At 56.5% G+C, this 26,331-nt stretch overlaps 1 protein-coding gene across 4 annotated transcripts; it reads right to left on the bottom strand.

Annotated features, from left to right (window-relative positions):
* Positions 1-2,595: 2,595 nt before the first annotated feature.
* Positions 2,596-26,306, bottom strand: TACC3 (transforming acidic coiled-coil containing protein 3). 4 transcript variants are annotated; one of them, XM_030920524.1, is made up of 16 exons: positions 25,926-26,306; positions 23,998-24,160; positions 23,711-23,853; positions 18,467-19,468; positions 16,665-16,740; positions 16,326-16,455; positions 11,904-11,956; positions 11,422-11,525; positions 9,618-9,705; positions 9,243-9,359; positions 7,720-7,796; positions 7,532-7,575; positions 6,527-6,687; positions 3,150-3,256; positions 2,941-3,061; positions 2,596-2,825 (listed from the first exon to the last, which is right to left on the bottom strand). In XM_030920524.1, the coding sequence occupies exons 1-16, from the start codon at positions 26,270-26,272 to the stop codon at positions 2,760-2,762; spliced, it is 2,799 nt and encodes a 932-aa protein (XP_030776384.1). In that variant the 5' UTR covers positions 26,273-26,306; the 3' UTR covers positions 2,596-2,759. The 4 variants fall into 4 exon arrangements, with proteins under 4 accessions (XP_030776384.1, XP_010382645.2, XP_030776392.1 ...); XM_010384343.2 differs by having other exon boundaries at positions 9,255-9,359; positions 25,926-26,154; XM_030920532.1 differs by having other exon boundaries at positions 25,930-26,035.
* Between the last annotated feature and the right edge of the window lie 25 nt (positions 26,307-26,331).

Here is a 26,331-nt window from a genome sequence, read left to right on the forward strand (position 1 = left end):
TGCTGGCGGGTCAGTTCCTCCAAAATGTTCTCCCAGCCTGCTGCCTTCCCACAAGGACACTAATCCCAGCAGACCAGGGCCTCACCCTCACGGCACCATCTAACCCTCACCCCTCCCTCCAATGGGGCACGTTGGAGGGTGTTTCTGAGCCCTGCCCTGAGCTGTGGGAAGGGCAGAGCCCAGCGCTGCCTCCATGACTGTGCATGAGGACTCCCATGGAGGCAGCCCCCAGGACAGCTCCTGTTTCCTTGAGCCCCCCATCCTGGCGGGAGGCCCGCAAGGTAACTGAGTGGATGTGCAGGGGGTCCGGGGCTGCGGAAGTCCGGGCCACGGCTGCGTGCCCAGCTCAGGTCATGTTTACCAGGCAGGCCAGTTCCAGGGCCCCCGCCCGGCCTCGCAGCCCTGAGTTAACTCAGGCTCCAGGATAAACACCCATTCAGCCACACAAGGCCCCTTTGTCCTGGGAGAGGCTCCCAGCCCAGGATGCTGCCTGGTGGCCGGTGTCCTCGGCGCGGCCCCAGGCCCGGCCGGGTGCCCTGACACGTCCAGCTGCCCTCCATGGCCTTCTCCGGGCAGGCTCCCGGCTTGGCTCAGAGAGGCCCCAGCGGGGGACAGGGCCCTGGGCAGCTGTTAGAGGAGCCAGAAGGCCAGACTGGCAGGGCTGAGTGAGGAGGAGGACCTGGCAGCTGCCTTGTGTCCTGAGACCTGCAGAGAGAGGTGGGAGTCCTGTGGCCGGACGTGCCTGTGGGCAGTGGGGAGGCCGAGGCGGGCTGTGCTGCCCATGGGGCAGCTGGTGAGCTCTGGAGGCTCCAGGGCCCTTCTGCTCCCCCATATCCTCAACCCCAAGCAGGAGAGGGGGCCCCACACCCTGTGCTTGGCCCGCCTCCCCCAGCCAATGACCACTGGTCTGTGGGCCTCAGTTTCTTGTCTGTGAAGTGGGTCATGGCAGGCTCTCAGAGGCCCCTCAGCCAGGGATTGCACCCTATTATTACCCAGGCTCAGGGCTAAGATGGGGGTTGCTCCCCAGGGGGGAGGGGTGTGATGGTCCTGGGAGGCCAGTCAGGAGGTGCTGCAGGAACACAGGTGGGCTAAGGAGTGCGAGGGGAGTGGCCCCCAGCCCCCCTCCCGAGGCTGGCCCAGTCCCTGCTCCAGCCATGACTGGTCACGGCCCACTGTGGCTGTCTATCTCTGTGACAGGCTCCCTCCTCCAAATGTACTAAGAACAAACGCGCCCTCCTGCCCTTGGGGACACCCCACTGGCCACCCAGGCTGAAGTCCCCACTGGCTCCTCAGCCTCCCTGGTGGTTCATGCAGCTTCTTGGCACCGCAGCCCCGCCCCTTGAGGGTGTCACCCACTTGGTCCAGTCCCTGCGTGGCCCACGGCGGCAGTGACCCCTGGCGGCAGCTGGCGGTGTTGTTGCACCCACCTGAGGGCCAGTACTGGGGTGCTGCTCACCAGGGTAAGGCACAGACTTGCAGAGCCTTGGAAGCAGGTCCTGGGACTGCAACCCCCAGGCTCAGACACTACTGGGGCCAGATGACTGCAGCCGGATCTCAGTCATCTGGGTCCCTCCCTATGTGGGGAGCCCCACTCTGCACTGATGGGAGAAAACGGCTCTTCTGTTTGGCGTGATCTGCGCACAGCAGCAGCGACCCCTGGGAACAGGTTACAGCATCAACCCTTGGTCCTGCCCAGCCCCTCAGGAGACCCTGGCCCTCTGGCTGGTGCTGGGGTCCTAGGTGCCATGGTTGAACCCAGTGACCAGCATCTCTCAACTTGGTGCCCAGGGTTCCTGGGATGGCCCCGCTGGGCCGAGCCTCTGCCTGCCAGGAGGGCTCCTGGCACTGCCCTGGGCTCCAGTGCACCTGTCCGAGTTGGAGCCCCGCAGGATGGGGTTGCGGGGTGAGGGCTGGGAAGGAAGCCCTGCCATGTGGAGACAGAGCTTCCGCAGGGAAACCTGTTTTGCTCTGAAGCCTCCATGCCCCTGAGGATGACGGGGGCTGAGCAGCTGCACCTGCAGGGGCCTCCCTCCACACCCACACCTAGGTGAGCGCTCAGGTAGCTGCGGTTGCAGGCTCACCAGGTCGGCACCAGAATCAGAGCCACCAGCACGCATGCCTGGCTGTTCATGGTTTTTGTTTTATATGAAAACTTCCCCATCTCTACTAAAAATACAAAAAATTAGCCAGGCGTGGTGGCGGGTGCCTGTAGTCCCAGCTACTCGGGAGGCTGAAGAATGGCGCGAACCCGGGAGGCGGAGCTTGCAGAGAGCCAAAATCGTGCCACTGTACTCCAGTCTCGGCTACAGAGCAAGACTCCATCTCAAACAACAACAACAACTTGAGTCAATTTGGACTTCGATGTGTGTACCTGAGGCCACAACCATGTAGCCAACCCGAGGTGGCTGGGGCAGACTGGGCAGACCTGAGCTTCCTCCAGTCACTGGCTGTCCCTGCCCTTAGCAGGGCAGCCTGAGCCTGGGGCAGGGACCAAGTGGCCAGCTCTGAGGGAAAGGGACGGCGCCTGCAGACGGGCTCAGCCTCAGGCCAGAGCTGGGAAGCCTTTGCTTCATCAAAACCAGAGCGGCTTCAGGGTTTAAACTGAAAGGAAACTTTTATTTAGTCATCTTTTCAAAGCAATCTAGTTAAAAAAAAAAAAAAAAAAAGTTGAAGACAAGACAGAAAAAAGAACACGACACCTAAGAGAATCAGACAAGACGACGGGCAGGAGCAGGGGCGGGACAGCAGCTCCCGGGAGGTCAGATCTTCTCCATCTTGGAGATGAGGTCGTCGCAGATCCTGGTCAGCTCCTCATTCTCTTTAGTCTGGAGGAGGAAGATGAGTTGCGGGGCTTCTCCCTGCCTGGAGGGAGCGGCAGGCCCAAGGGCCTTCTAGAAGGTGCTGTCAGCCGGCCCCGTGAGCTGGGCTTCCCGCACCCACCTTCTGCTCCACTGTCTTCTCCAGCGACTGGATCCGCATCTGCTCCTTCCTCAAGCTGGCCTGGAGGGCCAACGCTTCCGCCTGGGCCTTGCTTCGGACTTGGGCGATCTCCTCATTTGCCCTGGAAGGGTAGGGGCATGGCGGAGGCTGAGCTGGGGCCGAGGTGCTCAGACTCTCCCTCCAGGGTGGGGGCCTCGCCCAGCACTTACAGCTGCAGCTTCTCCTCCGCATGGGCCTTCAGGGCTTGGTACCTCTGGCCTTCCTGGGTGATCCTCACCAGGTAATCCTCCACACACTTCTTCAGTGACTCTTCGTTCTAGGAAGGGGCAGGCATTAGCTGTGGGTACCATGCCATCTGCTGGAGAGTACCCAGGCTTGGTGACTGGGACATGCAGACCCTCAAGGCTATCTGGGGCATCAGTCATGAGACAGTACCTCCCGTTTTCCTTGTGGAAAAAGCCCCTCCACACAAGTTCCCAGCTCACTCCCTCTGGAGGTTCAGGACAGCCCTGGCTCTCCACCCTCTGAGACGCCAGGCCTGAACCTGGTGCCCTCACGGCTGCACCCCCTCCTGCCACACCTGTAGCTTCTGCTGGCACCAAGTGCTGCTGGAAAGTGGGATGCACCTGGGACCACTGACAGCCCAGCCCCTCCCCCTCTGGAGGTGGACCCGGTGCTTTGGGAACAGGCAGGGGAGGCCAGCAGGAGCCACATGGTTACCCAGACCTGCCTGCTCCCCACAGCTCTGGGGGCACCTTCCGCTCAGTGACTGAGAAGCCCCAACTGAGGGGCTCCTGGGCCCCCGAGTGGCCTCTGCTTGGGGAAGACTCAGCCCACCTGCCCTCTTCCTGCAGTGCCCCCAGCAGCCTCACAGCCCAGCCATCCCCACTCCTCTGCTGCAGCCCTGTATCCCAGGAGCACCCACCCAGCATGCAGCCCACAGTGTCCTGCGGAGGTCACACCTCCTGGAAACCCACAGCCGTGTTTCTCTGCTGTGGAAAATTCCCAACAGTGTCTGTCTGGGAGGTGCCAGCCGAAAGCGCTCACGTCTGCACAGGTCAAGCCTCCCGCCACAGCGGCGTCTCTCCCTCTGGCTCTGGGGGCTGCCGTCCGCACATTGGCTCCCAGCTCACCCTGCTTCCCTCATTTGACCTGTACCCTCTGAACTGCTAACTTTGTTAACTGTGAACCTGTTATAAATTTCCATTTGGTTCTTTTCTAGTTTTTTTTTTTTTTTTTTTTTGAGACTGAGTCTCGCTCTATCGCCAGCCTGGAGTGCGATGGCGTGATCTCGGCTCACTGCAGCCTCCACCTCCCAATTCTCCTGCCTCAGTCTCCCGAGTAGCTGGGGCTACAGGTGCCTGCCACCATGCCCAGCTAATGTTTGTATTTTCAGTACAGACAGGGTTTCACCATGTTGGCCAGGATGGTCTTGAACTCCTGACCTCGTGATCCTCCTGCCTTGGCCTCCCAAAGTGCTGGGATTACAGGCATAAGCCGGCCTGGTTTTTCCGTAGTTTTTGTTTTTTAGAGTCTCGTTCTGTGGCCCAGGCTGGAGTGCAGTGGCACAATCTTGGGTCACTGCAACCTCCGCCTACCGGGTACAAGTGATGATCATGCCTCAACCTCCTGAGGAGCTGGGACTACAGGCCTGCACCACCATGCCCCGCTAATTTTTTTTTTTTTTTTTGAGATGGAGTCTTGCTCTGTTGCCCAGGCTGGAGTGCAATGGTGCGGTATCGGCTCACTGCAATCTCTGCCTCCCAGGTTCAAGTGATTCTCCTGCCTCAGCCTCCCGAGTAGCTTCAACTACAGATGAATGCCACCATGCCTACCTAGCTAATTTTTGTATTTTTAGTATAGATGAGGTTTCACCATATTGGTCAGGCTGGTCTTGAACTCCTGACAGGTGATCCACCTGCCTTGGTCTCCCAAAGTGCTGGGAATACAGGCATGAGCCACCTTGCCCAGCCCAATTTTTGTATTTTTAGGAGACGGGGTTTCACCATGTTGGCCAGGCTAGTCTCGAACTCCTGACCTCAAGTGATCTGCCTGTCTTGGCCTCCCAAAGGGGATTCTTTTCTAGTTTCAAGGTCTCTACTGAAGCAATACTCTTTCGAACACAGAAGGCAATTACTTTAAACTCTGCACTGGGTCCTCCGAGATGGGATTAGATGTGCAAAGAAGCCTCCATGAGAAAGTGGGGAGGTGGCCAGTGGGAGCTGAGGCACAGGCCCGCCCCGAGGAGAGGCAAGGCCAAGGCAGCTGCTCACACCACAGCCCAACCTGAGGGAAGGTCAGCAAAGCCACTGTGTCCTCAAGTCAGCAGCCTCTCCAAGCATCTGTACTGGGCCAGACTATTGCACTCTGCTGCCGCAAGGCCCTTCCCATCTGCTCCCTGCAGATCTGGGGCACTACCTGCTGGTGCCACCTCCAACGTCTGGGGCTTCCGTGGGTCTATCAACAGTTTTCTTTTCTTTTTTTTTTAATTTTAGAGATGGGGGTCTTGGTCTATTGCCCAGGCTGGAGTGCAGTGATACAATTGTGGCTCACTGCAGCCTCCATCTCCCGGACTCAAACGATCCTCCCACCTCAGCCTCCCGAGTAGCTGGGACCACAGGCATATATCACCATGCCTCATTCTATTAACAGGTCAGATTTTCACTCATGTTTCCTGTTCCTTTCACTCTTGGTTATTCTGTGCCAGACACTAATTTAAAACTCTGTAGCAGCAATTTAAAGCGTTAAGATACCTTCTTCCATAGAGTATTCAGGCTTGCTTCTCTTAGGCAGCTGGGCCCCAGCCACTGACACCTACCTGACTTCAGGACTGAGATGAGGTGTGGATGAGCCAGGCCCTGCAAGGGCCACTGTAATAGTTTAGTCTGACTCCCAGGGGACCCATCTGGTGTCCCCAACCCCTTGCACCAATGGTGACAGCCCCTCTTCCAGCCGCACCCGCAGGTCCAGCTCCTCTACAGGAGACACTGAGCACCTCCGCTCCAACACTACTGCTGTGGGCAGAACCCTCTGGCGGCCTCGCAGGTACCTTCCAGGCCTGCTCTGGGCAGATGGATGGCCCAGACGTCCCTCCTTCCAGCAAGCACATGGGCCTTGCCCAGCACAGAAGGTGGAGGGCGCTCAGAGTCCTATGGCCAGGAGGACGCCAGGGTGACCCTGCATAGCCGTGACCACCTTTCTGTGGGCCTCCTGCCTTGGATACTGCATGCCCTGGGTCCCCAACCCTTGAGACCCAAGGGCTTAGACAGCCCAGGCTTGACGCCCTTTCCGAAGTGCTCCAGGCCCCGGTGCACCAGCACTGTCTCAAATCTCATAGGTGTTTGATCATAGCCGAGTCGTCTTTCACGTAACAGCAGAGCTCACTCTGCCTCCCACCACCCTCAGCTGCCTCGCAAACCGCCTGTGACTCCTGCACCCTGTCTCATTCACAGGTCATCCCACGCCCCCATGGCAAGGGGAGGCTTGGCCAAGGACCAAGGTGCAAACAGCAGCTTGTAGCTCCGCTGGCTTGGACCACGAGTCCAGCAGCCTCCGAGGCGAGGACACCAGGGCGGGGGGGACATACCTTGCGGTAGCCGTCGATCACCTCCTTCTGCTTCTCAAAACGCTTGAAGAGGTCGGAGAAGGACTTCTCCATGGAATTCAGGTCTGTAGTAAGTTGGTCTTTTTCTTTTAGAACTTTCTGGATTTCAGCTTTGGCAAGTTCCTTCTGTTTCTGAACTTCCTCTTGAGAAAAGAAAAACAAACGTTTAGGATGAGGAGGCAACCGAGACGCTGGGTGCCAGAGACGGCCCAAGGAGTGAGGCAAGGTGCTTGAGTGCCAGGAGGAGAGGTGGGCAGTGGGTGTGAGCCTCAGTAGGGCAATGAGCCCCTCCACCCGGGTCTTCCTAGGCCGGAAGCAAGGCCCAGAAAACAGCTGTTTCCTCCACATCAGATCCATAGAGAACTGGAGCCTGGGCCAGGGCCCAGCAACAGAGGTCCCCGAAGAGAGGCGACGCCCAACATCCTAGAGCCCAGGGTGAGGCCTGGGAGCCGGTATGGCGAACTCCAGGCTGTGGGTCGTGCTGTCGTGGTGATCCTGCAGGGACTGCAAGGGCCAGGCAGTCACCTGTCCCCAGCTGACACTCAGCCTAAGACAGATCCCCACCGTAGCACCTCTAGGAGCCCAAGCTTTTGGGAGGCCAGGTGAGGCCTGGTGTTCCTGTCCTGCCAGACACCTACAGAAGCTGCTGCTAGACACAGCCACATGGTGAGGGCAGGGTGGAGTGGGGCAGGCCATGCGGGACAGGCTCTGCTCCCACCACAGCCCTACTGCTAGCTCAGCATCTGCACAACGTTGGGGCCTGACAAGTGCTGGCTCTGTGGGAGCCACCAGCCTCACTACCAGCAATTCCCCACAACCTGGCTCAGTGGTTCCACGGCTGGGCCCATGTTGAGGGGACTCGTGTGTTAGGAAGAGGGGCCTCAGGAGGGTGCGGCCCTAGACAGAGTACGGGGCAGGGCCAGGGCCATGGTGGGGCACAGGCAGCTCCTCCTGGAGGTGGGTGCCCTCAGCGGCCCGGGAACTCACCCATGGCCTGGTACACGACCTCTTCAAACCTGTCCATGATTTTCCTGTGGGAGGAGAGCAGACACACAGCCATGGCCTCGGGTGGCCAGCGGTCCCAGGCCAGGTGGGGATGCAGATGGGGACAGGGATGTGGAGGACAGGGATGGGGAGGACAGGGATGGGGAGGACAGGGAGCGGAGCCTCCTTACCCCAGCTCCAGGTTCTTCCCGTGGAGCTCCTCACACCTGCTCCTCAGCTCCCGGTTCTCCTCCTGTGTAGCCTTTACCTGCTCGGGCCACACCCAAGTGAGCAGGCAGGCGGGCCAGACTGACCCTCCCAAGACCTCCCCACAGGATGGGGACACCCGAGGTCCTTGGAGCTACGTCCTAGAGCCACAGTTCCATGTAGCGCTTCTAGTGGGACCCTGGGAAACCCGTCGAGGCCAAGGCTGCTGCTCCACATGCACTCGACTGCTGGGGGCAGGAGGCGTGGGGCTGTGGGCTGTGATCCTGGGTGAAACCAGCAGGCACCCAACAGGTGTGTATCCCTGCACCCACCCCTGCAGCCCAGTGGCAGACACCAGAGGTCCTAAGTGTTAAATATAGTGAACCCCAAGTTTCTCTTCAAAGAATCAGTATGTTAGTATGTTCAGATCTTTTCTTTTTTTTTTTTGATACGGAGTCTTGCTCTGCTGCCCAGGTTGGAGTGCAGTGGCGCGATCTCCGCTCACTACAGCAGAAGGGGCTACCTACATCAGGAATAAGAACCCCTTCCCCTCCCTTGTTCAAGTGTGCTCTTGCCACTGTTCCATCTGCGAGGGGCACCCTTTCTGCAGAAAATGAAAACTGCCTTGCTGAGAAAATTAAAGTTATATTTGAGTGCTCATTCTTTGTGGCACCAGGGAACAAGCATTTTGCATTTCTAACATAAATTACATGCAGGGGCCACCTGCCCCTGGAGTCCAGGCCTACAGAGGAGGGGGCTGGCCACGCTGTGGTCCCCAGCCCTGCTATTGGGTTCCTCGCATGGGCTCTGACACAGGGAGGGGGTTGTTGGGGAACTGAGTCAGGGCCACATCACATCGCAGTTGGGGCCACTGTGAGCAACACTGGTGTGGATGTCGGGGCTTGAACCCAGCCCTGCCAGCCGGCCTCTGGAGCCACCCTGTCCCCACCTCCCTGGGGACTGTCTGGTGGCAGTAGCTCACAGTGGTGCCTGCAGACACCCAGCCCCTTTGCGTTCCTACAGCTCTCTTACGGACAATTTAGGCCTGGAGTTCGAACAGGCTGAAGCCTGGCACGTGCAGTGAGGACGGAGGGAGACAAGGCAGGTGACCTCAGATGTGGGGTGGGTGAAGATGGAGCTTCCTAACCTGCCAGGAGATGCGGCTGGACTTGTGGGAGGGCAGCAGGAAAGGGGCACCACTTGGGTTTACATCAGCGAGAACCAAACTCACTGCTGCAAGGCCGCCGGAGGTGAACATTGCACCCAGGCCAGAGTCCTGGGGAACCTGCTGGTGGGCAGCTGACTGCGGGGACACTGGGTGGAAGCCTGGACCCTCAGCAACCTAGGCAGCAGTGACAGGCCAGGGGCTGGCAGCTCTCTGCAATTCCACCCTGACCAGCAAGGGCAGGGATGGCAGGGATGGCTGGTCAGGCTGTTGGGACCCCACCCGTGCCCACTGTTGGCCAAGCCCCAGAGTGGCCTGCAGGTTCTGTGGAATAGCCACTACCTTCGTCCTTACCGCTGCATCCAGGTCCTTCTGGCTGTACTGGAGCAGGTCCACTATAGGCCCGGTGGACAGGGGTGGGCCCCCAGGTGCGGGGACACCTGGAGGTGGGCCTGGCACCTGCAGGAGATGGGGATGAACCAGGAACCCATTTTGCCCTTGCCTCCTCTTGCCTGTGACCTGGCGTGGGGGAGGAAAGGCCCACGCAGGCGAAGAGGCTCAGACAGCGTGGCGAGGGACCTGCGACAGCACCGTGGCCCCATGCCCCTAATGGAGCCAAAGGCTTCAGACCCCCAGGAACAGAAAACATAGACCCTTACAACAACTCCTTTCCGCAGACCACAGACAAGACAGTTCAAGAAGGACTGAAGGACTTACAAGAATGTCCAGTGCTCCCAAGAAATCAAGCTCCACAAGCCTGGCCTCCCGCGGACTTCCTGAGGAAGGCTCCTTGGCACCGTGCGTGCTGTCACCAAGCAGAGGCGGCCTCAGTCACTCAGCTCCTCCCAGTATTGAGCAGGATACAGAGGACCATGTGGACAAGCTAACCAGGCTCTTTGCTTTTTAGTTTAAAACCACTCAAGTCAGGGTCGTGGTAGAAAATGCAGACCTGCATCCAGCAGGCCTGGCCTCTCTGCCGCCCCATGCCCCCTTCCCTCACCTGCCTGTCCCACGTGGCTGCTCGTCCTTCTGGAGAGCACGGTGACACTTCGTGACCCACTGCAGGCTGAGTGGAGCTGGTGCTGCCTCATCAGGGGGCTGCTCGCAGCTCAGAGGCTCACTTTTTTTTTTTCCTTCTTTTGAGACAGGGTCTCACTCTGTCCCCCAGATTGGAATAAAGTGGCACGATCTCGGCTCACCACAGCCTCTGCCTCCCAGGCTCAAGGGATTCTCCTTCCTCAGCTTCTCAAATAGCTGGGATTACAGGTGCCCACCACCTCGCCTGGCTAATTTTTGTATTTTCAGTAGAGATGGGGTTTCACTACGTTAGCCAGGCTGGTCTCGAACTCCTGACCTCTAGTGATCCACCCGCCAGGGCCTCCCAAAGGGTGCAATTACAGGCGTGAGCCACTGTGCCCAGCCATGTGTTGGGATTCGAAAGCTACACAGCCTCTGTCACACTACTCAGTTCTGCCCTTATAGTGTGAAAGTTGCCAGTTTGCAAAGGAATGGGCATGGCTCTGTGACAATAAAACTTTATTTACACAAACAGGCAGCGGCCAAGTCTGGCCCACAGGTGATAGTTTGCTGACCTGTTTCTTGTTTTTTTTTTTTTTTTTTTTTTTTTTTTTTTTTTTTGTGAGACGGAGTCTCGCTCTGTCACCCAGGCTGGAGTGCAGTGGCCGGATCTCGGCTCACTGCAAGCTCCGCCTCCTGGGTTTACGCCATTCTCCTGCCTCAGCCTCCCGAGTAGCTGGGACTACAGGCGCCCGCCACCTCGCCTGGCTAGTTTTTTTGTGTTTTTTAGTAGAGACGGGGTTTCACCGTGTTAGCCAGGATGGTCTCGATCTTCTGACCTCGTGATCCACCCATCTCGGCCTCCCAAAGTGCTGGGATTACAGGCTTGAGCCACCTCGCCCGGCCGGGTTTTTTTTTTTTTGGAGATGGAGTCTTTCTCTGTCGCCCAGGTTGGAGTGCAGTGGCGCAATCTCAGCTCACTGCAACCTCTGCCTCCTAGGTTCAAGCAATTATTCTGCCTCAGCCTCCCAAGTAGCGGAGACTACAGGTGCATGCTGCCATGCCTGGCTTATTTTTGTATTTTAGTAGAGACAGGGTTTCAATATGTTGCCCAGGCTGGTGGCAAACTCCTGAGCTGAGGCAATCCACCTCAGTCTCCCAAAGTGCTGGGATTACAGGCGTGAGCCACCGTATCTGGCCTACTGACCTGTTTTAGAGAAACTACTTTTAAAAGATTTAAGTTTAGATCTTTAATCCACCTAGAACGGTGGCTGTAACCAGCAAGGCAGCAGCCCTGTGACTGGAGGGCAGGCTGCCGTTGCTCCTGCCAGCCACACAAGACTGCTCTGGGCTTGCTGCCCTGACCACCCCTCCCAACAACTCCTTTCTAGTTCAGATCATCTCCCCCTGGTCTAGAAGCCTCTGTGCAGACACACACCTAGGAGCAGCCTCCAGTCTTCCCACACTCAAGGCTTCACGCGTGGGGGAGGGCTGGCGCGCATACCTGCTGGTCTCAATGGCCACGGGCACTGGTCTACGAGGACTGTCCCTCAGCAGGGGGTCGAACTTGAGGTATAAGGACTGCTTCCTCAAGGCCGACTCCTTAAACTGGGGACAAGAGGGCAAGTGGTCAGGTCTGACTGCCGTCCAAACAAACACAGGCGGGCTAAGGGCCAGGGAGGTCACACACACACTCCCACCTCTGGTCACCCGCAACCCTGCCCAAGGCACCACCATTCCCAGCAGCACAGCATGTCAGGGTTTCATTCTGGGCTAAGCACCAGGTAGAGAGCCCTAGAGCCCTACCACAGGACGCCACTTAGAGGAGGTGCTGCAGAGGGGGCCCTGGATTCAGAACCCGCCATGATGCCTGGGGCTGTGTGCAGCTGGGGGACGTGGGCACCAAGGGACGCCCTGGGGTAAAGACCTGCTACGGCTGCTCGCGGATACTGCAGGTGAGGCTTCGCGTAAGTGCCTGGTACCTACCGAGGAAGTTCCAAACTGCTCCAGGTAATCCACCTCTGCGCCCGTGCCTAGAACTGAGAGGGAGTGAGTCATGCCACCGCCACTGCCCCTCACCAGGGCCCTAAGGGCCGCGGGCTGGTGTCTCCCTCAGCACTCAGTGGGGCGGGATCATTCCAGCCAGCAGTGTCTCACGGAGACCTGGGGCCGAGGCCCTCTGTGGCACAGCAGGATTTCCTACCTTGCAGGTGTTGATGCCCGAGGCCTGACTGCTCTCTGTGGCAGGAGTCTCCTGGGCACTGCAGGGTGCTGAGCAGCATCCCCGGCCTCCACCCACTCCCTGCCAGCAGCACCCCCAGATGAGACAACCACAAACATCTGGAGGAAGGCAGGGGCAAAACTGCTCTGGTTGAGAACTATTAGTCTTTAAAATTACGCTAGACAAGTCTTTTATTTTTTGATAATATAACTTATGGTTAAAACTAAGGGTGAATGCTAAGGCAAGTGGATTACTTGAGCTCAGGAGTCCAATGGGCAAAACCTTGTCTCTACAAAAAATACAAAAATTAGCTAGGTATGGTGGTGCACGCCTATTACAGGGAGGCTGAGGCAGGAGAACTGCTTGCGCCTGGGAGGTGGAGGCTGCAGTGAGCTGAGATTATGCCACTGCACTCCAACCTAGGCAATAGAGGGAAAAGTCTGTTTCAAAAAAAAGAAAAAAGGAAAGGTGCCTCATACCATATACTAAGATCAACTCAAAATGGATCAAAACCCTAACTGTGAGAGTTAAAACTATCATTTTTTTTTGAGACGGAGTCTCGCTCTGTCGCCCAAGCTGGAGTGCAGTGGCCGGATCTCAGCTCACTGCAAGCTCCGCCTCCCGGGTTTACGCCATTCTCCGGCCTCAGCCTCCCGAGTAGCTGGGACTACAGGCGCCCACCACCTCGCCTGGCTAGTTTTTTGTATTTTTTAGTAGAGACGGGGTTTCACCGTGTTAGCCAGGGTGGTCTCGATCTCCTGACCTTGTGATCCGCCCACCTCGGCCTCCCAAAGTGCTGGGATTACAGGCTTGAGCCACCGCGCCCGGCCCTATCTTTTTTTTTTTTTTTTTGGTAGAGGAGGAGTCTTGCTATGCTGTCAGGGCTGGTCTTGAACTCCTGACTTTAAGTGCTCCTCTGGTCTCGGCCTTTAAAACTATAAAAGTCTTAAACTGTGGCTGAGCACAGTAGCTCACATCTGTAATCCCAGCACTGTGGGAGGCCAAGGCAGGTGGATCACCTGAAGTCAGAAGTTTGAGACCAGCCTGGCCAACATGGGGAAACCCTGTCTCTACTAAAAATATAAAAATTAGCTGGGCCTAGTGGCATGAGCCTGTAATCCCAGCTACTCGGGAAGCTGAGGCAGGAGAATTGCTTGAACCCGGGAGGCAGAGGTTGCAATGAGCTGAGATCATGCCACTGCACTCCAGCCTGGGTGACAGAGCAAGACTCAGTCTCGGAAAAAAAACAAACCAAACCGGTCCTTTAAGACAGGGTCTCGATCTGGCTGAGATCCAGGCTGAAGCATCTCTAGCTTTGTCCCTTTCTTCATGCCTAGTAGTATTTGCTCATTTTCTCCTTTTCTCAATTAAACTAAAAAACTGTTGCTGATTATTTAGTCTAGCGAAGACTTGTAGGTCCTTCTCTGCTATGGCCTTTCAGTTTTCTTTTTTTTTTTGAGACAGAGTCTCGCTGTGTTGCCCCGGTGGAGTGCAGTGGCGCAATCTTGGCTCACTGCAACCTCCGCTTCCTGGGTTCAAGTGATTCTTCTGCCTCAGCCTCCTGAGTAGCTGGGATTACAGGCACGTGCCAACACACCCAGCTAATTTTTGTATTTTTAGTAGAGACGAGGTTTCACCACACTGGCCAGGCTAGTCTCGAACTCTTGATCTCCGGTGATTCGCCCACCTCAGCCTCCCAAAGTGCTGGGATTAAAAGCGTGAGCCACCGTGCCCGGCTTTGTTGTCAATTTTCATTTCTGCCTTTTTTTTCTTTCCTTCAGATAGGGTCTCGCTGTCTGTCGCCCAGACTGGAGTGCAGTAGTGCAATCATGGCTCACTGCAGCCTTGACCTCCTGGCTCAAGCGAGCCTCCCATCTCAGCTTCCCCAGCAGCTGGGACTATACGTATATGCCACCATGCCCAGGTAATAAAAAAAAATCTTTTTTCGTAGAGATGAGGTCTTGCCATGTTGCCCAGGTTAGTCTTAAACTACAGGGCTCAAACAATCCTCCTGCCTCGGCCTTGCAAAATGCTGAAATTACAAGTATGGGCCCCTGTGCCTGGCCAAAAGCCAGTACTTTGAAACATCATCTGATAAGGGACTTTTTATTTTTTCCTTTCCTTCACTTCTTGAACGAAAGGGATTTACCTCTTAAAACTCAGTAATAAAAACATAAGTGGCTCAATGGGCAAGGGATCTCAACAGACACTTTCCCAAAGAAGATATCCAGTGGGCACAAAGATGCTCGTTGGCCGGGCGCGGTGGCTCACACCTGTAATCCCAGCACTTTGGGAGGCTAAGGCAGGCGGATCATGAGGTCGGGAGAAAGAGACCATCCTGGCTAACATGGTGAAACCGCCCCCCGGTCTCCACTAAAAAAATACAAAAAACTAGCTGGGCGTGGTGCCTGTAGTCCCAGCTACTCGGGAAGCTGAGGCAGAAGAATGGCCTGAACCCGGGAGGCGGAGCTTGCAATGAGCCGAGACTGCACCACTGCACTCCAGACTGGGTGACAGAGCAAGACTCCGTCTCGAAAAAAAAAAAAACAAAAGACGCTTGTTCAAGAGCCACCCAGGAACTGCAAATCAGAACCACAGCCAGATCCACTTCCCTACCGCTGGAAGTCCAGGATCAACAAGACAGACAGGCAGTGCTGGTGAGGATGTGGAGAAACCGGAGCTCTCCTCTAACCGCTGGCGGGAATGGGAAATGCTCCAGCCACTCTGGAAGGCCACCTGGCAGCTAAAAGGTGAGCCGAGTTCCCGTGACCAGCGACTCCACTCCTAGGTATCTATCCAGGAGAAATGGAAGTATACGTCCACATAGAACTTATACCTGAACATTCGTGGCAGTACTACTCCTGACAGGAAAAAAGCAGAAACCAGCAAATCCATAAACAAATGGATCAAGACGACACGAAGCCAAGCCGCCACGGCAAGGACAGGAGCACCCACGCCTGCTCCAGCATGGCCAGGACTCGAAAACACACCTCCCTGAGGGAGATGCTGGACACAGAAGGCCACGCTGTGTGATTCCACGGATCCTGTGTGAGGGTGACAGGCCCACCCCAGCTGAGCTGATATCCCCACATGGTGGAGGCCCACGACCATCCTGTCAGTGACAAACCCTACATGCCACTCCAGTCTGCTGTGCCCGGGCTTTCAATTCTCCAAACTAAGATCTTACCCAGGTAGCTCTGTGTCCTTTAGAACAACTCAGCCATCAATTCCTACACCAAATGCACTTTAATTTAAGAACTGCTGGCCGGGCGCGGTGGCTCAAGCCTGTCCAGCACTGGGAGGCCGAGACGGGCGGATCACGAGGTTCGACCAGACACAAAACCCCGTCTACTATACAAAAAAAACTTAGGGGCAGCCTGAGTCTCAAGTTGAGGCGCAACCCGGAGGCGGAGCTTGCAGTGATGGTTGCACTTCAGGGGACAGCGAGACTTCCCTCAAAAAAAAAAAAAAAAAAAAAAAAAAAAAAAAAAAAAAAAAAAGAATTGTCCCTTCCAACTTACGACAAACCTATTTACTGAGTGTGGTTAGGCTTCATTATTTCAAGGGTTTTGGGCGGGGTGGGCTTTGCAATCCAGCACTTTGGAGGCCGAGGCAGGTGGATCACTTGAGGTCAGGAGTTTGAGACCAGCCTGGCCAACATGGTGAAACCCCATCTCTAATAAAAGTACAAAAATTAGCTGGACATGGTGGCACATGCTTGTAATCCCAGCTACTTGGGCGGCTGAGCAGGAGAATCTTGAACCTGGGAAGTGGAGGTTGCATTGAACCGAGATTGCGCCACTGCATTCCAGCCTGGATGACAGAGCGAGACTCTCAAAAAAAAAAGAAGGTTGTTTCCAGCAGTATTTCTGATGATCGAGTGCCCAGTTGTTGACTCTGCATTTGTATGTCATCGTGCCCTGCCTTGTTCACCTCTTCTGCTCATTTTCCTGAGTCTACAATTTCCATTTCTAGAAGTCATTTATGTTAAAGGTAGCAGCCCTGTTCTCCTAACAGTGTCTAAGTTTTGACAAACCAGAAATTTGTGCATGAGTCATTCAAAGTCAAAAGACCGAACAGCCTGCAGAATGAACACCTGCTGATGACGCAGGTGCATCAAGCTGCCCAAGTGCTCAAGGGACCCCCTCCAGGCAGACTGCGTGTGACATCTGTGCCAGGCAACATACCCTCAGCGGGGTCTCTGAAGCTCTCCTCTTTCAGCTCCAAGGCAGGCTGCCCCTGCTGATGGATGGGTACTGGCTCACTGCCCGGACAGCTTGTGGGAAGCGAGATGCTGGCAGAGTTCAAGGCTCCCTCCTGGAGGAACGGGCAGAGTCACCCTGTGCAGTGCAGTCAAGGTACTTGGGGTGTAGCTTTGCCTCCCCACAACCGTGTTGAAGTAGACTTGGGGGAGAGGGAGTGGGACATCCCACCCCATCACCCAAGATCGCTGGGGGCTTCCACTGCCTGCTGCTCTTCTACACAACCAGGCCGGGAGCACAGGCACCCACACAGGCACCCCTTACCTTGCTCTCTGCTCTTGGGGTCTCAGCTGTCAACTGCACCACAGGTGTGTCCTCCACTGAGGCTGAATGCAGCTGCCTGGGGAGACAGAGTCAGCAGAAGGTCCATGCCCCACACCCCATAATCCTGGCGTCCCCTGCTCCAGCACTGAGCTGCCACTGCCTTTCCCTGTACTGCTGTGCTGGCAACATGAACATTCAGGTAGAGTGCACCAGGCATGTGGCTGCCCCAAGCGACCTGGCCACAAAGCAGCCTCACCAACCTCATCCAGCAGGAACACACACACCTTGCCTGCCAGCTCTGGGAGAAGCAGGCTGGGAGCTCTAAAGTCAGCACAACGCAGCCCAAGGGAACCACAAGGATGAGCACATCCCTTTCACTGTGAAACTGACAAAAGGCTTCAGGGGTGGAGGCTGGGGCAGGTGTGGGCAGCAAGCCACCCGAGGTGCCAAGGCAAGAGACTGAGGGTACAAGCTGTTCCAGTATAATAAATATATAGAATAAGAAATTATGCTAGAAGTAGATTATAGATATGATTACATATGAATATCATTAACCATTAATTTGTAGCATTACTCTTTATTTCAATATTATAATAATCTCTGTTCTACAGTTATAACCTAGGAAAAACCAGGCCATACAGAGACAGGAGCTGAAGGAACACGATGAGGAGTGATCAGAAGACAAGTGTGAGCCCTCTGTCACGCCCGGACAGGGCCACTAGAGGGCTCCTTGGTCTCGCGGTAACGCCAGTGCCTGGGGAAGGCACCTGTTACTCAGCAGACTGAGAAAGGGAGTCTCCCTTTCCCTGGGGGAGTTAGAGAAGACTCTGCTCCGCCACCTATTATGAAAGGCCTGACATGAGTCAGGCCTGTCCACAGCCATCCGGAGGCCTCGTCCTCCCTGTGATGCTGTGCTTCAGCAGTCATGCTCCTGTTTCACTTTCATGTTCCGCTCTGTACGCCTTCTAGAGATCAGTGAAAGTACTAAAGTCTTTGAAATGCACAGAAAAAATAATGGCGTTAAGCTATCCTCTCTCTCTCTCCCCCCCCAACTCGGCTGCCAAACAGGGAAAGGCCTGGTGGACATGTGACTCACGCGACCTTACCTATCACTGGAGATGGTTCACACTCCTTACCCTGTCCCCTTGCCTTGTATCCAATAAATAACAGCTCAGCCAGGCATTCGGGGCCACTACAGTCTCCATGCCTTGGTGCTAGTGATCCCCCGGGCCCAGCTGCCTTTTCTTCTTTTTCCCTGTGTCTTTATTTCTATGATCTCTCATCTCCACACATGAGGAGAAAAAACCCACAGGCTCAGGAGGGTTGGACCCTACAGGCAGGACCATCTCCCACTGAGCAACTCTAGGGGATGCAGCCTAAGACTATTCAGCCAGGAGGCAGCAGACCCACGGTCAAGACTCCAGCAAGCAGTGGACGCCACCCCAGGCAGTAACAGGTTTGCCTGGCTTTTGGAGTTACATACCCAAGTCAAGTTCACCTGAGGAGGGACATGACTGGGGGACAGGGTCCTGCCCACGGTTGGCCGCATTTGGCTTCTGGCCTAAGCTCACCCTTATTGGATCCCTCCTTAGGCTGGGAGCACGAAAGAGATGCATGGTGCCAAGGCAAGGCCAAGGACCCTCAGCTGGGATCCACCTGAGCCCTGTTTTTGCCCAGAGGCCCCTTCTCAGGGGGAGCCCACCTGGCCTCAAAGGAGTATCTGATGACACCTCTGGGTCCTTGACCACATACACTGCGGGGCAGCTGCCCCACACCACTCCCCACCCCATCCCCACACTTACTGGCTCAGACAGGTGCCTGGCTCTTCCGTGGCAGGCCCAGCACTCAGCTGTTCAGACACCGGCCGGCCCAGCCTGGACTCAGGGCTTTCTGGGGACTGGGCCTCTCTGCAACCAGACAGCGTGTCACCTCTGAACGGGTTGAAGTTTGGGTCATCCAGTTTGTCCCAGTCAAGGTGGTAAGAGCCCCGAGAAGCCGGCATGGGGGGGTCCTCCTCCACCTCCTGCTGCCTCGCTGCTGCTCTCCTCAAGGGAGGCTTGAGGCCGGATCTCTCTCCCAGTCTCCTTGGTGGGGGTGCCCTTTTGCTGGTGGCGCCATCAAATAAATCAAATTCTAGTTTTATGGGTCCGCTCCTCGAGGAGCTGGGCATTTGGCACACAGCTGCTTCTTCCTGAGGACTCAGGGTCATGGCCCTGCCAGTCACCAGGTGGCTGGTCGGGGCTGTGCTCTCAGGACCAGAGGTGTGTGCACAGGGAAGGGCCTGAGTGTCATCTGCTGGCACGGGGGTGCCCATACCCACAGGGCAGGCCACGGCCTCACCAGGCAGACCCCCCAGGGGTGCTCCTCCGCAGGCTTCCTCAGGGATCGCACTAGGAGGCGAAGTAGCCACTGCTGTGGGAGCAGAGACCCCGCCGTGCCGGCGTTCTCCCTTGGCTCTGTGCGGAGTCTCTGCTTTGCGCTGGGGCTCTGTCCTGGAAGGGTCTTCTAGGGTCTCAGAGGTGGGTGTCTTCTTTCTGTCTAAGGAATAGGAACTAAGAGTTTCCTCCAAGGCTTGCTCAGGGCTGCCAGACACTTTTTCTGGAGACATCATTTGGTTCTCAGAACTTCCTGGGCTCTGGGAAGAGCTTGAGCAGTCCAGGTCAGCCAGGGCACCCGGGCCAGGCTCGATGGAGCTGCCACTCCCAAAGGCTGGGCTTGCATCCCCCAGGTCAGTGTCAGCCTCCACTGGTTTCTGTAGAATTCCATGAGTAGTTTTGGCATCTACTTCCTTGATGAGCTGTTGGCTTTTAAAACAGACTTAGTCAACGTGAAGCAGTGAGTACTTGTGAGGTTAGGTGGCTTCGGCATCCATTCTCAACACAGGTTTAACTCTCTCACACCAGAAGCAGGGCTGAGTCACCCTTGGCACAGCTTCCCGTTCTCTACCCCCCACCCTAGTTCCTCAATGTGGTTCCTTCCTGTCCTCCCAGGGACCAGCTCCCTGTGGAACAGATGGACACAGCCACATGACGTCCTTGCTGACCCTCCCCTCCGCCCCACTTCTTGGGGGGTTCCAAGTTGCAGCGGTGACTTTGGGCTGCTTGCCTGTTTTATTGTGCTCATCATGCACTTTGGCAAGTGCCGGACCCAGAGTCCTCCAGCAGCCTCTGCCACCCAAACAGCACTTGTCATCATGCACAAAGTCTGCACCCAGGCACCACAGCAAGGACGCAGCACAGGCTGCTGCCTGGGGGGTCAGAAGTGGGACACCACACCCAAATGCCTCAAGCTGATGCCAGAGAAAGAAGCTTGGAGGCATCTCTCCCACCTGGTAGACTGGGCTCCTCAATTTCCCACCACTTTCTTTATTTTTATTTATTTATTTTTTGAGATGAATTTTTGCTCTGTTGCCAAGGCTGGAGTACAATGGCATGATCTCGGCTCACTGCAACCTCTGCCTCTGGGGTTCAAGCTATTCTCCTGCCTCAGCCTCCCAAGTAGCTGGGATTACAGGTGCCCGCCACCATGCCCAGCTAATTTTGCTTTGTATTTTTAGTAGAGACAAGTTTTCACCATGTTGACCAGGCTGGTCTAGAACTCCTGAGCTTAGGTGATCCACCCACCTCGGCATCCCAAAGTGCTAGGATTACAGGCAGGAGCCATGGCGCCCAACATCCACCACTTCCTGTAAAAAATCCATTCAAGCACCTGCCCACCAGCATACAGTGACCCCACCCTACTCCCCGATAGACGAGGCTGGCTGCCACCCTCTCAGCTGTCCCCTGCCTGTGCTCCAGGGCCTGGCCCCAGTTCTCTGTGTGGCCTCCAGCCTGCTGTGGGCCTGTAAGTTAAAAGATCACTATTTCCGCCTTTGTTTCTCCTAATCACCGAAGGGTGTGCACCATCTTAATGACGCTGAATTCTAACATTAAGGGACCTGACAGCATTCCGATGACACTTTAGTCTGTGTGAAAACATCAGCTACAAGCAAAACAAGAAAGCTCAGTCAACACTGTCCTCTGGCTTAACCCCCCCACCCCCGAGGACATGCCCTAGATCAGCCCTGGGGATGTGCAGGCCCCAGACAGCCAGCAGGGGCGTGGTAAACAAAGGTTTTCTGCCTGGATCTGCTTTCCCCTTCAAGTAGGGAACTGGCACTGCTGTGGCCAGGGACAGTCACAGCCTTCACTGAAGGACAAGGTTGAGGTGCACGATCCCACCTTCAGGCACAGAAGGGCCTGAGCAGCCTCTGCAACACCTCCCTGGATTGTGGCCACACTGGCGCAGCACCCGTCTGCTACGGTGGAGCGCCATGGGTGCAGAGAACACCTTCCCAGGGACCCGCCATTCCCAGGACACTCCCTGCTCACAATGTGGGACTGCAGGACACAGGGCCCGACAGAAGAGGCGGCTTTTGGGATGGCTGGGGCTCGACTACAACACAGAGGGCACGAACGCTGCATCACTTGTTCCCCGGCCTTCAGGTCCCTCAGAAGACGCAGGGTCATGTGCCAGTGCCTCAGATAAGGGGCCCCTGTTACCTGCCCTTCTCTTCCAACTCTTCTCTAAGTTTGAAGATGTCAAAACTGAGAAACTGAGGGTTAGGGACCTGTCGGACTGTTCACAACTCCTCTGCTGCCCAGCTGCCACCTCGGGGTGGCGTTGCCCTCCCAGGCGGCTACTCAGCTGTCCTCGGAATGGTATGTGGGCAGCTGCACACAGCGGCTGCTCTTGGTCTCATCCCACTGACGTGGGAGCACCACAGCGACCACCACCTGGACCTCAGCAGAGTTCCAGAAAGGAGATGACAGCCACGAGCCCAAGCCACAAGCTCAGAGTCACTCTAGCTGGAGCCCCTCAGGGCCACCCTCCCAAGCCCCTCCTAGCTCCTTTACACCCTCTGCCCTATGGAGGCTGCTGGGTGGCCCTGGAGGCATAGGGGAGAGGCAAGGGGATCTGTGGCTCTGGGACGGATTACACCCATGGCAGCTGGGAGACAACTTCTCTGCTGCTGGTTCTCCCCTCCTGCTTGGGGTTGTTGTAAACCAATGTCTGATTCACTCTCACTTCGTTTGACCAAATTTCAAAAGGGGCAAAAAACAAACTTGAAAAGTAGCAAGCAGATATGGCAAGAACTGCAAATTCAGGCTGGAGGGGTAGAGGGGAGACAGGCCCAGGGCCCAGAGAAGGACATAGGAAATGCTACCTGCACTTACTGGTGACATTTTATCTCAGGGATTGAGAAGCATTAGTGGTATTGTGTTCCTTATGCTCTTCTTTGCACACCTAAAATCTGTTTAAAAGTTTTGGGCTAGTCGGGCATGGTGGCTCATGCCTGTAATCCCAGCACTTTGGAAGGCCGAGGCGGGCAGATCACTTGAGGTCGGGAGTTTGAGACCAGCCTGACCAACATGGAGAAACCCTGTCTCTACTAAAAATACAAAAAATTAGCCAGGCGTGATAGCGCATGCCTGTAATCCCAGTTACTCGGGAGGCTGAGGCAGGAGCATCATTTGAACCCGGGAGGTAGAGGTCGTGGTGAGCTGAGATTGCGCCATTGCACTCCAGCCTGTGCAACAAGAAAAACTCCGTCTAAAAAAAAAGAAAAAAAAAAATTGGCTGGGCATGGTGGCTCACAACTGTAGTCCCAGCTACTAAGGAGGCCAAGGTGGGAGGACTGCTTGAGCCCAGGAGGTGAAAGTTGCGGTGAGCTGTGATGGCACCACGGCACTCCACCCTGGGTGACAAAGCGAGACCCTATCTCAAAACAGCAACAACAGTTACATCAGCAAAAAGCAGCAGAAAATCATGCCTCTGGGGTCCCTTCCCACCCTGGATGCAGATGAGGTGTTCCCAGGTGCCCACACAGATTAGTTCAGCCGCAGAGTAAAGAGCTGCTTCCAGGGTCCTCCCTTTCTAGGCAAAGACAGACACCGCCTTGCCATCTGCTTGCAGTTAAGCATCAGGTCGGCCAGCAGACTGCCAATGCCAAGCCTAACCCAACACCCAGTGCCTGGCAGAGGCCTCCAACCATGCACACTCTGAGGGGTGGATCACACAACATGGTTTCTTTGCCTACAAGTCTATCTGCTCTTTCCAAGTCCTAATAGAGGGGGCGGAATTCAAGATAAATGAAACCATGGATTGCCTTCCTGGAGATGGGGCCAAGACATTTCATCAAATTAGAGAAGCAAAGATCGAGGCCAACTGGTTGGCAAAGGCACAGCAAAAATGTGAAGTATGGGCTGGGTGCGGTGGCTCATGCCTATAATCCCAGCACTTTGGGAGCCTGAGGCAGGTGGACCACCTGAGGTCAGGAGTTCGAGACCAGCCTGGCCAACATGGAGAAACCCCATCTCTGCTAAAAATACAAAAATTAGCCAGGTGTTGGTGGGCACCTGTAATCCCAGCTACTGGGGAGGTTGGGGTGGGAGAATCGCTTGAACATGGGAGGCGGAGGTTGCAGTGAGCAGAGATCGTGTCACTGCACTCCAGCCTGGGCAGCAAGAGCAAAACTCCATCTCGGGCGTGCGGGGGAGTGAAGTATGAAGTTATCCAAGTATCTGATGATCGACTTTTCTGTTAGTGAACTGGCCACATGCTGCATACACTCAGTGCAGATTTCAGGAGAAATCCAGCCAAGGCCGGCCAGGCGCGGTGGCTCACACTTGTAATCCCAGCACTTTGGGAAGCTGAGGTGGGTGGATCACAAGGTCAGGAGTTCGAGACCATCCTCGCTAACACGGTGAAACCCCGTCTCTACTAAAAAAATACAAAAAAAATTAGCCGGGCATGGTGGCGGGCGCCTGTAGTCCCAGCTACTCAGGGAGGCTGAGGCAGGAGAATGGCATGAACCCAGGGTGGGTAGAGGTTACAGTAAGTGGACATAGTGCCACTGCACTCCAGCCTGGGCAACAGAGCAAGACTCCATCTCAAAAAAAAAAAAAATCCAGCCAAGGCCTGATGGAACAGGACAGCATGTTTCTGCAAGAGCCATCGCACAGAGAGCGTGAAGCTCCAGCATGTCCAGTAGCATGAACACTTACTTCTCTTTCTGCGTCCACACCAGGTGACAGTTTTCCAGTCCAAGGGTGTCACCCTGAGCCAAAGGAGCCTCAAGTTTGCTGGCCATGCTAGGACTTAGAATCTTGTGCGTCTGTGGATCCCGCAGAGGTGTCTGAAAAGTCACCTGTTGTGGAGTGAGGAGGAGAGCACCCATTCATTAGTTCAAGCTGTTACAGCCACACCAGCAGTGTCCTGCAGCTCAGAGATCACCAGGAAAGCAGGCCCTAGGGCAACCTGGCTAGCCACACACTGTAGAGGTCACACTTACCTTCATAGCTTTGGCCACGTTCTTGGGTGGCACATTTTCTTTCTGTGACACACGAAGAACAGATGATCTTCCGGTAACTTCTGGTGGAGAAAACAGGAAGTCGCAATTTTCTGTACTTTTTTCACTGCTGACATTTTTGTCGTTTAAGACCTGCAGACTCATTCTGGAAAAGCAGAACATGTTTGTGTCAGTGTGAGGGAAACACAACCACGTTGTCCAGACACAGACATGACAGCTGCCGCAGGGAGCACGACCCCTTCCGGCACAGGTGTGCTCATCGCTCTGGAGCTCACACCTCCCACACATGTCCTCTGCCAAGTGGGGCAGAGAAAGCCTCCGATTGAGTCCCCATCCTGCTTCAGAGACTCACTCTCCAGCCTGGCACGGGGAGCCATGGGCAGCACTGCTGCCTCCTGGGACCAACAGCTAAAGGGCCTTCAGGCTAAGACGGTGAGAAAGAAAAACCAAGATCGCATAATCTCTACCGCTGTATTACTACGTCAGGCAGAAGTCAGGAGACAGGAAAGCCCTGGACTCTAAGAAACCCAGAAGAGCCAGAGGAAGCCGCGGTCTCCCCCACAGGCCTTTGCGTGTGGCGTGAGGCAGGACCGGGCAGCAGAGGGCAGAAAAGCAGGACAGCGGCTCTGGTCTGCTTTCTCCCACCGGGCTAGACAAGACCAGGCTGGGGGTGAAGGCCCAGAGGAGGAGCTGGGAGACAGTGTGCGAACAAGGGAAGTCCAGAGCTGAGCAGCAGGTGCCAAGGAGCTTCCATATCAGGGCCTCCAGTCAGTCCCGGGTTCCAGGGCCGCCCAGGTCCTCACACCAGTCACCCACACACTTGCCACCCTTTCTGTCTACAGCGTTCCCAGTCTAGGGAATGACTAGGCAGAAAGGCTGCCAGAGAGAACCGAGTGTCGACCTGGGCAGAAACCCCACGGGCACCTGGTGGTGATGGGGGGACCTGGGGAGGCTTTGATTTGAAGAAGAGCAAAGTTGGGGAGGGTCCTGGAGAAGAGAGAGGGGCAGCCCGGGCGGGTCGGTGCTGCAGCTTGAGAAGCCCACTGTGGTGCTGTGTGTGGGTAGGGAAATAAGGGCAGGAGGAAAGCAGGGAAATCACATGCTTCGGCAGCCCGAGGAGTAGAGGCCAGACCAGACCCGGGCCTGGCCACTGGCATATATGGGACTTAGAGACGACGCTTAGGTTTTTGGCCTGAATAACTGGGTACAGGGCAGGGGAAGGGCAGCTGGATCGCTGGGGGACACGCAAGCCTGGAACTCAGGGAGAAAGTGACTCGGAGGAAGCATTCCGGCGGCCTGGAGGAGCGCGGGAGAGCAGCAGACCGAGCCTTGGTCAGGAGGGGCCTTTACCGACTATGGAGCCCCGGGAGGGGCTCTGGGCAGAGAAGGGACCGGCCCCAGGCTGGTGCTTTGATGCTACTCTGGTGCACAAGTTGGATGCGGCGCGGGGGAAGATGGAGCGGCGCAGCAGGTGCGGGGAAGTGGTCGGGGCCCAGGTGTCCGCCGCAGGTGGCCCAAATGGAGTTGGTCCCAGGACGGAGGCCGGAAGGGACCAAAGAACCACAAGAGGATCCGCTAACTGGGAGCCAACAAAGAGCCAGGGTGGGCGGCCGAGAGGCAGGAGAGGGTCGAAGAGAGCAAAGCACCTCAGGGCGCCCGCTCCGCTGTCGGGCTCGGCCCAGCCCTAGCCGCCCCCGGCCACCGTCCAGGGGGCCCAGCCCGGTGGTCGGTCTAGGGCCGGGTCCCATGACAGGGCGCGGGACAGGCCCCGGCGGCCCGGGGAGGAGCCGTGGGGACGCTTCCCAGGGAAAGCTGCGGCCAGGGCGGGAGGGCGAGGGCCGGGGGCGGGGCGGGACGGCCTCGCGTCCCCAGGACCCCAGCCTCCCCGCGCCGTGTAGCCGCTCGTCTACCTGCCTGCCCGCCCGTTGCCGGGCTCTGAGCCCGCGCCGCCGCCGCCAGGAAGGAGGGGTCTGGGTCTGCGTCTGCTCCGCGCCGGGGGCAAGCCTGACTGCTGCCGCTGCCGCGCTTCCAGCCCTTGATGGCCGCCGGCGCGCCCGAGTTTCAAACGCCGACGGTTGCCTTCGCGCGGCCAATCAGCACGCGGCCGGGGGCGGGACCGGCCCCGCCCCCTCGTGCGCCGACGATTCCGTTTCCGGAGTGGAGGGCCTGCCAGGGGTGTCTGAAGCTGAGACCTCTGGCTCGCCGTCGCCGCACGAATTTCGGGTTCTGCAGCTGACGCTACTGGGCGGGGCTTCATGGCCAGGCCCTGAGAGCGGCTGGCTCAGGCCTAAGTTTCCCCAGCTGTGCATTGAGACC

Source organism: Rhinopithecus roxellana, chromosome 2 (genome assembly GCF_007565055.1).
Source record: "Rhinopithecus roxellana isolate Shanxi Qingling chromosome 2, ASM756505v1, whole genome shotgun sequence".
In the NCBI taxonomy this organism is placed as follows: domain Eukaryota; kingdom Metazoa; phylum Chordata; class Mammalia; order Primates; family Cercopithecidae; genus Rhinopithecus; species Rhinopithecus roxellana.

Excerpts from the sequence above, each read along its gene's own strand:
- TACC3 (XM_030920524.1), bottom strand. The coding sequence starts at position 26,272 with ATGAAGCCCCGCCCAGTAGCGTCAGCTGCAGAACCCGAAATTCGTGCG. Across the intron at positions 11,957-16,325 it reads CTTCAGAGACCCCGCTGAGG|TTCTAGGCACGGGCGCAGAG; the intron begins GTATGTTGCCTG and ends ACTCCCTCTCAG. Across the intron at positions 9,360-9,617 it reads TGGGAGCACTGGACATTCTT|GTGCCAGGCCCACCTCCAGG; the intron begins GTAAGTCCTTCA and ends CATCTCCTGCAG.